The 11002-nt window shown below is 36.6% G+C and overlaps 2 protein-coding genes across 4 annotated transcripts in view; one reads left to right on the top strand and one right to left on the bottom strand.

Moving 5' to 3' along the window:
- Positions 1-3782: 3782 nt before the first annotated feature.
- On the bottom strand, positions 3783-6692 carry tcnba (transcobalamin beta a). Its single transcript, XM_067407422.1, has 4 exons — positions 6545-6692; positions 4845-4986; positions 4628-4761; positions 3783-4010 (listed from the first exon to the last, which is right to left on the bottom strand). The coding sequence occupies exons 1-4, from the start codon at positions 6672-6674 to the stop codon at positions 3940-3942; spliced, it is 477 nt and encodes a 158-aa protein (XP_067263523.1). The 5' UTR covers positions 6675-6692; the 3' UTR covers positions 3783-3939.
- The window catches only part of abcg4a (ATP-binding cassette, sub-family G (WHITE), member 4a), a 33365-nt gene continuing 27875 nt past the window's right edge, over positions 5513-11002 (top strand). The window contains exon 1 of one of the 3 annotated variants that reach the window (XM_067407420.1): positions 5513-6359. The gene's annotated coding sequence lies outside the window, so the exon portion shown is untranslated. Of the gene's footprint in view, positions 6360-9016; positions 9473-11002 lie in introns of those variants that run through there. The other 2 variants (XM_067407419.1, XM_067407418.1) reach the window with 2 other exon arrangements.

Below are 11002 nucleotides of genomic sequence, written 5' to 3'. Positions count from 1 at the left end.
GTAACATCTTCTGTTTCAAGTTTGTGTATTAAATTACACAGTGGTGTGGGAATTCTTGACAGCATTGATAAAGCACAACTCCCTCACACCTTCAGCACTCATACATCCCTATATAAGAGCTTTACTACCACTGAACTTTACTGTGGGAACCAGGCACTTCTCACTGTACTCCTCCTCTAGCAACACCACAACATTTTGGATGCTGTTAGATCCAAAATGATTGATTTGGTCTCATGAGAGCAGAGTATTGATTCCCATAATCTATATTTTGTAAATATGGGCATTGGAAATGGCTAATTCACTTTATTGTGCTTTGGGTACAGTTGGTAGTTCCAGTGAGAACAACAACCATGCATGTCGTTTCTGCAGGCTGCATCTTACTCTGTGAGATAAACAGTTACACTTTTCATAGCTTTTGCTGGCTCTGAGACACTCGTTTGGTATTTCTCCTGCTCTTTGTCTAGCAAAAAAAAATCACTCATCACTAAATGAAAGCTGAAAATGAAGGCCTGATTTTTTCAGGGGCCTTGGCACAAGTCCATTGTTTTTGAATTTCTGTGTTACTTTTGCTATATTTTCACACTTAAAACAATGATTTGGTAATCCTCTTGTGCCACTGTCCTCTTTTGTGCTAAGAAATAAGTCTCTCTCCCAAGTGATTCCATTGTTGTCAGCATTAAGTCTGAGAATGAATCAGTGGGCTATAACACTTTTAATTGTCAAGAAATTACCCATCTTTAAATGTCTTGGTTCAACATACTTACCTGTTGATCAAACATTGCCTTAAACTTACACCAGAATTTTTATTTTGTTTTATTTAGTAACTTTTAGGAGGGTGTACTCATTTTTGCTACACAACATTTTATCACCTTGATAAGAAAATCTTATTTTCCTGAATAATTTTGACATGCTTCTTTGGTAATTGATTAAGCAGACTTGCTGGACCATTATATCTCTAAAGAACCCTAACATGTCTTCTAAGTATTTGAGTAATTGCTGACTTTCAGAAGTTTCAGAGGGGGTGTACTCATTTATGCTGTGCATTGTATTTCTCAAACTAAGCTCCTTCCACCATAACACTGGCAACTTTTTCATTCAGAAAGCATAATTGTCATTCATAACACACTGACCTTAAAAACATTAACAACAGGGAGCATTACATACATGAGGAATGTTTATCTGTAAAGTTTGAATGATTTTTCACATAAATCAGTATTTCATTATAAGATATTTTCATTTTACTGACTGTATTACAGCATAAAGAATGAGAAATGTGCCAGGAGGCCTTTCTGTGTGGAGTTTGTATGTTCACTCCATGTTGACGTTGATTTCCTTTGGGTTTACCCCCTGATCCAAAGATATACAGAACAGGTGAATTGGAGACTGTAAGTTGGCTGAAATTGCAATTGTTTTTGGAATAATTATTTAATTTCATTGTAAGTATTCTGCGAGTATCGCACTCTGATTTGAATGTGCTTTCATTAGTTTTGAAAGCAATGTGCTAGCATTTTAAAAAATATGCTGCAAATAAAGTATGAATGCAAAAAAAAAAAAAAAATTGTAAAAATGTTTTAGAGCTCAGTATAATTGGAAATCCATTACCTTGGAAAATAAAAACATTATAGCGTTAAATTAGACTACACTCAGCTTCCTCAATGTATCATATGTAAAAATGCCCCAGTCTTAGAAATGCTGCAAAGCACAAGGTATAATTGTTGTCAGAGCCATTTTACCAGTCTGCCTGGTTTGTCTGTTATCATACCTTACAAAGGAGTGTACTGTAAAAACTTCCGCCATGGACTCATTTCAATTCCTGAGATGTTTCACTGACTGTCTCACTGTTTAATGAAAACATCTTTCTGTCTGTCCGTCCATCAGTCAACTTCTCAAACTGAATATAGGCTCTTCGTGCATCTCTGGACTTTAAAGGTGCCCTAGATTGTTTTTTTTACAAGATGTAATATAAGTCCTAGGTGTCCCCTGAATGTGTCTGAAGTTTCTGCTCAAAATACCCCATAGATTTTTTTTTTATTAATTTTTTTAACGGCCTATTTTGGGGCATCATTAACTATGCACCGATTTTTTTCGCTGCGTTCACACCGAACGCGTCTGGGGCGTCAAATTCGCGCCAGACGCGTCTAGTTGGACGCTTGAACATTTTGAAGTCAGACGCTTCAGACGCGCGTGAAATTCGCTCAATTCGCGCGTCTAAACAAAGTGTGTTCAGACGCGAATTCGCGTCATGGGAGGGGCTTTCATCTCTTTCTGCACAGATCCTCTGAATAAACACATAATCTCGTCAGTTGGAAACCTGTAGCGGCAATTTAACTCGGTTATGCCGGCCGACTTTTGCTAGCTAGAAGCTATTATCAACGGCTAAAATCATGCAAAAAGTTTTACAACTAACCAGATTTTCCGATTTCTTCGCTTATTCTCTTCCTTTTTATTCCTGTCTCGATAAAAATATAATGACACATCACAGAACTCAGGGTGGCTACACACAGCGACATCTTTGTTCTGGTCTCTGGCATCACTGAATAAACACGTTACTACCAAAGCAGAGTCCCTGATTGGTTAACGCGCCGCGAATTTACGCTAAAGTTCAGATTTTTCAACTCGGGCGTTTGGGCGTCAGACGCTCAATTCGCGCGTCAGCCGCGTGAACGCTCAATTCGCGCCGCGCCATTCGCGCGTCAACGGCCGATTCGCGCCGCGCTAGACGCTTGATTCGCGCCGCAGGACCTCTAGACGCGCGTTTGCATTGACTTAACATGTAAGTCAGACGCCTCAGACGCCCCAGACGCGTTCGGTGTGAACGCAGCATAAGAGATGCGTTCCCTCTGCCCCACAAGCTACTATACATTGCATAAACAAAGTTTACACAGCTAATATAACCCTCAAATGGATCTTTACAAGATGTTCGTCATGCATACTGTATGCATGCTTCGAATTATGTGAGTAAAGTATTTATTTAGATGGTTACGTTTGATTCTGTGTGAGTTCGAGGCTGTACTCTGTGGCTAACGTCTAATTCTACACTGTTGGAGAGATTTATAAAGAATGAAGTTGTGTTTATGCATTATACAGTCTGCACGTGTTTAAAAATGAAAATAGCAACGACTCTCGTCTCAGTGAATACAGTAAGAAACGATGGTAACTTTAACCACATTTAACAGTACATTAGCAACATGCTAATGAAACATTTAGAAAGACAATTTACAAATATCACTAAAAATCTCATGATATCATGGATCATGTTATTATTGCTCCATCTGCCATTTTTCGCTGTTGTTCTTGCTTGCTTATCTTGTCTGTGCACAGATCCAGACTTTAATATTGCCTTTCCTTGTCTAATGCGCCGAATGGGCTAGCATTATACAAATATTGGGGTCATACATATTAATGATCCCAAGTGTTACGTAACAGTCTGTGTTATGTTGAGATTCGCCTGTTCTTCAGAGGTCTTTTAAACAAATGAGATTTATATAAGAAGGAGGAAACAATGGAGTTTGAAACTCACTGTATGTCTTTTCCATGTACTGAACTCTTGTTATTTAACTATGCCGAGGTAAATTCAAATTCTGATTCTAGGGCACCTTTAAGTAAAAGAGACCTATGTGTAAATCACTGACTGTTTTTCCCTGATCTGTGTTCAGTACAGAGATGAACCCTTAATATGGTTACCCTCTGAGCATAAGCCATGGTAAAGAGGTAGTGTTGAACACTGTACTGGTAATGTACATTATTCATTTGAATCAAATTATTCAATTTCAGGCATTTCAGTTCCATTATCTCTTTGTATGTTTATTAGAGTATTATTATACTAATGTAGATACAATGAAATTATGAGTTTATCCACTCACTTAAACTTTACATTGATGATGACTTAAACAAGATGTGGAGTTAATTCAGCAGTAACATTTAAACCACTAAATATAACTATATTTTGGCCCAAGTGGTGAACCTCAGGATCATATTCTCATCTCTCTGGGGTTGGTAGCAGCCAATTCCTGCAAAACATTGAGGCATTCCAGAGTATAAATAATAATTTATATTTAAAAAGGAGGTATTTGTACGGAAGAGGATTAGGGCCAAGCAATAATAAAAAATAAAACCATCTCGAGATTAAAGTTGTTACATTTCGAGAAAAAACGTGTTAAATTTCGATAAAAAAGTCGTAATAAAATGTTGAGAATAAAGTCATTAAATTATGAGAAAAAAATTCGTAATTTAATTTGTTCTCGTAATTTAACGACTTTTTTCTCATAATTTTATGACTTTTCTCAACATTTTATCTCGACTTTTTTCTCAATTTAACGACAATTTTCTCATAATTTAACAAATTTGTTCTCGTAATTTAACAACTTTTTTCTCGTAATTTAATGACTTTATTCTCAACATTTTATCTCGACATTTTTTCTCATAATTTAACAAGTTTATTCTCAACATTTTATCTCGACTTTTTTCTCGAAATTTAACAATTTTTTTCTCGAAATTTAACAACTTTAATCTCGAGATTAATGCTTGGCCCTAATCCTATTTGAATGCAATTTTAATTATTTTGTGTTGTAAATTAAATTAAAATTTCCTGCTCCACCCCATTATATAATTAACTTCTTTCCCTTACCCACTTCCAGTCGGGTTATAACTCCTGCTTTCTCAGACAGAAGCTCCCAGTATGTCTGGTCCTTATCAGATCCAGCCAATCCATTTACACTCTCCAGATATATGCCCAAGGTTTTGTGAATAGTGTATGAGAATCTATTGTTAAAACAGAAATATATCAAAATTAGCACAAAAATTAAATTCAACCTCAGTAAATTCAGTAAAATTTTGAGGAATACTTGAAATCGTTGCTGGTGTCCTGCAGTTGATTTAAGGCACTAAACATCAGCCCTTCCTCTGTCACAGTGGTGGAGTAGGAAAGAACCTCATTTGTGAAATCATTAATAACGGTCACCTTAACAGGGACCTGTTCCAGCTTGCCTGTTTGGGAGAGAAAAAGAAAGGGCATTATATAGCTCGAATATCAAACACATGCAGTGGTAATTTAGAGTGCTTACAATGTAGGTGCTTACAGATACGCAGTGTTGGGTGTAATGCATTACTAAGTAATTAATTACTATAATTTAATTACTTTTCCCTTAAAAAAGTAAAAGTAAGGGATTACTCTTTTTTTTATTTCTAATTTAATTACAGTTACTTCTTATGTAATTGCATTAAATACTAGAGACATATATAACAATATAAAAAACAATAGTGGAGTTAACATCAGAATTTAATGTCTAAAGTTGAAATGTAAGTTTTTAATGTAACATGATTCTCCCTTTAAATACTTTGGTCAGTTAGAATAATTTATGCAGTTTTATATTATTTATTTGAAAAAATTAAAAGAGCAGTTCCATTTCTATCCCTGTATTGTTCAACTGTCAAAGCTTTAGAAAGTAATTAATAAGAAATGTTGTACTTTTTAAAGAGTAATTAGTACAGTACACTGCTGAAAATGTTTTATATATATATATATATATATATATATATATATATATATATATATATATATATATAGAATAACTTGGCCAGCACTGCAAATGCAATGGAAATCTGTGATGAATCAAACTGTTTTTGATCTTTATTCTGTTTTTGTGCACAATACAGGGTCTCTTTGTAAAATTCATATTAACATATTAAATTTCGTACTTTATATTTTAATAGTGTTTTGGACATTGATATTGCTATATACCTGTTTCAATGTTATGTTATTTGCTTGCTTTTAAGTTAATGCCTTTCAAGTTAAGTATATGCTTGAATGCTTGAGTGATTATGAAATTAAGAATTGCAATACTTCCTTTGTTTATTACAAGATAAGATGACAAAACAACAGTTGTGAAAGCTAATTTTTTTAGTTTGATACTTTTGTAACCAACCACAAAGCTTAACAAGAGGGTTACACAGGGGTGAAGAGATCATGCTGCAACCTCAAGCCGAGGTGAGCTGAAGACTTCGGTGAAGGAGACAACAGCGTAAACAACATCCGATGTAAGCATGAGTTGTTAAGACAACCTTGATCAATTGATGAATAACAAGAAGTTGGAATTTCCCTAAAAGTATAAAAGTAAAAGACTTTAAGAACAACCTGATACCCTAAAGAGGGACGCTTAACAGCTTCTCCATATTGCTGGATAAAGCTAGATTATAGAGCTTTTTTAGCTTAAGCTGATTTTATTTTGTTTTGCATTACCTGCTTTGTATTGCAACCAATAAAATAAGTATTACTTATTACTACAAACTGAGCCTCAAAAAAAGAACATCCACAAAGGGGTCTTCTACGTCATTCTTGAAGGACTTCAACCTGCTGGCAGGTGAGTTTATGGTTTAGGCTAGATTTGACTAACCTTACCCTACCTGAATAATCCTAGGGTTAATGGTGTAAGATAAATGTTCACACCGACTAACAATAGAAAGGTAGACCTGCGAGGATTTCAGTTCAATCATATTTCTTATTATTTTATGCAGAAATCACAGCTTTGTATAGAAAAAGCCTCACCTGAGTCTGCAGGCAGTGCCAGCCCTGGGAAAGGCAGCAAAGCTGCAAAGCACAGAAGAGTAATCGCTGTCAGAGCCATTCTACCAGTCAGTCTGCTCAGTGTGTCTGAATGTCTCTCACAACCTCGCATTCTATTTATATTCTGTGTTTTCTTTGCATGCCAATTTCTAGATCATAAATTATCGGTTTCATGGTCTTATCTCTTAGAAAGGAGTGGTCTGCAAAGGTTTTTGTCATGGATTAATTGTTATTTCTGTTCTTTGATGCTTGGTTCTGGGAACTGTTGAATGATAACATAGAAAGTACAAAAGTAATTATTTGGCATGGACCTGTGACCATATTCTTTCAAGTATATTATGAAATATGACATGTCAAATATACTGTAGAGGGTGAGGATTGTGTGGTTATGTTATCATTTACCACTGACCTCATTTACCTCTTAAAAGTTTGTGTATATTTCATTAATAAATATTAATTATTAACTACCACAAAATAACACGACACTTGTTGTTTTATCACTAGTGATCTTACATATACCTTGTGAGGTGGAAAGTCTCTGAGCAGCAAAATATAGTTCTCTTTATTTGTTTATTTTTAATTTAACAATTTCTTTAACTAACCAGATTAGTACATTACCTAAAATCGGTTTATAGAATATGTAATGTCAGAATTCCTTACAGTGCACATATCTTTTCTGCATATTATGTAAAGGCTGCTTGTGAGAGGGAAAAACAAATGGTGAGACCTTATCTATCTCTCTATTTATTTATCGATCTATCTATTTATCTTACAGTGAAAATTATATTTGATTTAACAGGACAATAAACTCTAAAATACTGTTTATTCTAATACTGTAAAATATTGCAAGAAATGTTTTAGAAGTAAAAACTATGAATCACTGGGCTATCTGTATGTCTCTTTACATGCACAAAAATGTCCCTTTCAGCAAAAAATAAATAAATAAATAAATAAATAAATAAGATTTTTCAAAACAACCATATGCTGCAAGGGTAAGCATTATATTTCCCTCTCCATCCCCAACATCAGGTTAGCCTGACGCCGAAACAGTGAATATGATAATTGAGCGTATCAAAACAGCAACAGTATGTGTACCCGCCATGGATGATGTAAGGCGTCGTTTGAACGCGAGTTACCCCGATGGTTTCACCGAGAATAACCCGAGCACTGCAGCATCAGCACCAGCAGCAGCCGCTGCGCAGGTGCCGCCTTTAAAGAGACCGCGCGCTCAATTCTCCCGTGCTGCTGGATAGGCTGTAATTTCCCTTTGTTTAAGTTTTTCGTCTCCATCATCTCCATCCCCACCCGTTCCTCTACTTTCCACCCCAAAGCCATCTCATAAGCAAGTGGTCCTAAAAATAGGTTTGACATACGTTTTCCTCCCCCTGCCCCACTAAAAAAAGAAAACAGCCCTGTTGCTAGTGATCACGAAAAGCGAAGTCTAATTCTGGCTATTTGATATGCACGAAAAATCGTATGATATGTTGACACACGGAGATGCAGTTGCACCTGATTGAATTTTCTCTTGGATCATGTGAAAATTGAGATCCCCACCTGTCCCGTGACCGTAAGGTGGCACCAGGCCAGCCCTGCCCGCACTTTCCTGCAGAGGGGTTTGTAATGTAAACCACCCACAACACCCCAATAAGCATGGGCATGTGCGTCTGCCATCACGTTGTTTTGAGAACAGTTGCGGTTTCAACAAGAGCATGATTTTTATGTTCATTGTAAAATATGAAATGAGTAAAAGTATAGGCCTAGCAGTGCAATGCGTATATTACTCTAGCCTAAAATATAGTTACAACTATGTTGTAAAAACTATGAATATATCAGTAGCTAACATGTATGAATCCTTTTATTTGTGGATTTTTCCAAAATTCCCTGCGCGAACCACTTACGTTTTATTTATCAAATATGCTTATTCTTATTTTTGTTGTCAGTTATGTAGGCAACTTTTTTTTTCTTTTTCTTTTTTTTTGGCATTTTATGGGGTTTAGCCTATGTTTATGGCATAATTTTAATCCCATGTGTTATTGGCGTTTTGCGTTTGTGTGGGTAACATTTCCTATATTAATAACAGATTTTAATATTGTTTGAATATTATATCCTCATACAGGTATGAGTATACAAATATAGGCTATAAGTCACCAAAATGCCTGTAACGTCATCGTTTGTATTTATTTTAGTGCAACCACTCAGCTGCCAGATTTTACCATAAATTTACCCAAAACAATTTAAAGTGCATAATTTTTTTGGAAATACCTGCAAACACAAGCAAAGCATTCTAATCTAAGTGCCCAAATATAGCCCATCACTGCATCTTTAATCGTCCTTCAGTGTGTAACACAGGATTATTTCGGCTGAGAGCAGTTACGCCCAGTACCACACACCGCCGGGCGTGCCAGGGCTCCTCTGTCCACTGCGCGCTATATCATACTGCGCTGCAGCATCCGGAGGACCGGACAGGACGAGCACTACTTCTCTCTACACAGCTCCATACGCATTCTGGATGACTGTAAATGCGCATTGATAGAGTCACTGTTTGCCCTTCCGTCAGCTGTCCGAAATGAAACTCCTGGTTTAACACGGGTGCTGCATATGTTTAATTATTCATAGCGGTTATGTTTGTTTTGGATGGGAATTGTCACGGTATATTTTCAAGGAACGATATGAATGTGACGCGCAGCGGCTTTCTGAAGGAGAAGAGCATCCTCGCCGTCACAGGGGAGCGGGATCGGGCGTGTAACGGAGCATCTTTTCTCTCAGCTGGACTATAGTGCGGAGTCGCTGCTGTTGCTGAAACCTGTGTGTGTACGTATGATTCTCTTGAGCTCAGAGGAATGAATTGGACATTTTTATAAGGAAACACACTGCCAGAGAGACGTTTGATTAACTCAACGCGTCAAAAAAGTAGGTATCATGTCATTCTGAGACTGTGTGCAACAACACTTGTAGAGGATCTCCTGTATAAACACACTAGCCTGTGTTTTGCATGCGTGTGATGTCAGGGCATGTGATGCATGGTATTCAAAAAACTGACTGTTCACCATAAAAATAAGTTGAGTGCACTTGTAATGAATGTGAAAGCTATTTCAGCTTCAGTCTACATTTCTTTATATGTGAATATTGTTCCATCATAATTGCTCATTGTGTTTTCTGTCTTATATCTGTGTTGTGAAGAGGAGCATCAGTGAGTGAAGGGAGACAGTGACCTATCTCTGACTGATAGAATAGCCAGATTGGGTTTTACTGGGTTTTCATGACTGGTTCTCACTCCTCAACACTGCACAATTGGGATGTTTTCATATATTTAACACAACTCATTGATATCATCAGCTCATTTGTAAAAGCCCCAAGACCTAGATTGGGTGTGTCAGATAAAAGAGACAAAAAATTCTGATCCATTCTGAGGTGCTCAAAAAACATGCCCTTTCTTTTACTGACCAGAAAAGAAAAAAGACTCCTAAGTAACATAATCATTAATATGCCTCACTATACAGTATATACCACTTGGTCAACCTGGTTAGACTGGTCTGTTTAATTAATCCTGTTTAGCACCATTTTGGCCATCTTAAACAAGTAAAGACCAGAAATCCAAATTAGGCTGGAATATATTCAATCGAAAATAAGTTTTCAGGACAACTCTTTCAAAGGTAAGTCACTTCAATATGAATCGGGGCATTGAGGATAAATTGCAGATCTATTTGTGAGCACGACGGATTGGGTGAATTTACAGATTTTTAATACCTGTGAGGATTTTTGTTCCACTGTTGGTACATGTAATTCATCCAGGCTTAGCAGCGATAGAATGGTTTCATTTAATGAAAACCTGTGTCAAGTGGCAGTACAGACGGTACATGTAGAGCTCTAGAGCATTCTTAGATCAGTGATATCTTTTGAAATGTAGCTTTGTTTGATTCTCCAGCCTCTTGTGCCTTGAGACATAATGGAAAATAAACTGAGCACTTCTTAATGGAAGATACCATATTGATATACAAGCACTTTAAGAGTATAATTTGTTAGCTGGCAACCGTGAAAACATTGGTTCTTTAGAGAGGCAGGGTTCTATCAAGCACAGCACCCGGAACTGGTTTAGAGGCTTCTGCAGCCTAAGTGCATTCTATATTGACGTGAAATACAATAACTCCAGTGGATTCCACGTTGCTGTCAGTACTGTTTGTACCTCTATAGCTCGGTTTTTCAATGTCAGTGTCATTGAATCTGAGTGGTGATTTTTAATTAAATGCTGATATGACTATATTTAAAAGTCTGATATTCATGCAGAACTGCAGTACTGCATTCTGTGTAATACAATTCTTGTATGTTGAGGACTATTGAAGTTATTATTATGTTGTATGTGTAATTGTCTATCTTTATTCTTTATTTCTGTAACCTACATTGTGGGGACCAAATGTCTCAGTCCCTATAGGGAAATGGATG

Source organism: Chanodichthys erythropterus, chromosome 13 (assembly GCF_024489055.1).
Source record: "Chanodichthys erythropterus isolate Z2021 chromosome 13, ASM2448905v1, whole genome shotgun sequence".
Lineage (NCBI taxonomy): Eukaryota > Metazoa > Chordata > Actinopteri > Cypriniformes > Xenocyprididae > Chanodichthys > Chanodichthys erythropterus.
This window is presented reverse-complemented; position numbering and strand designations above follow the sequence as displayed.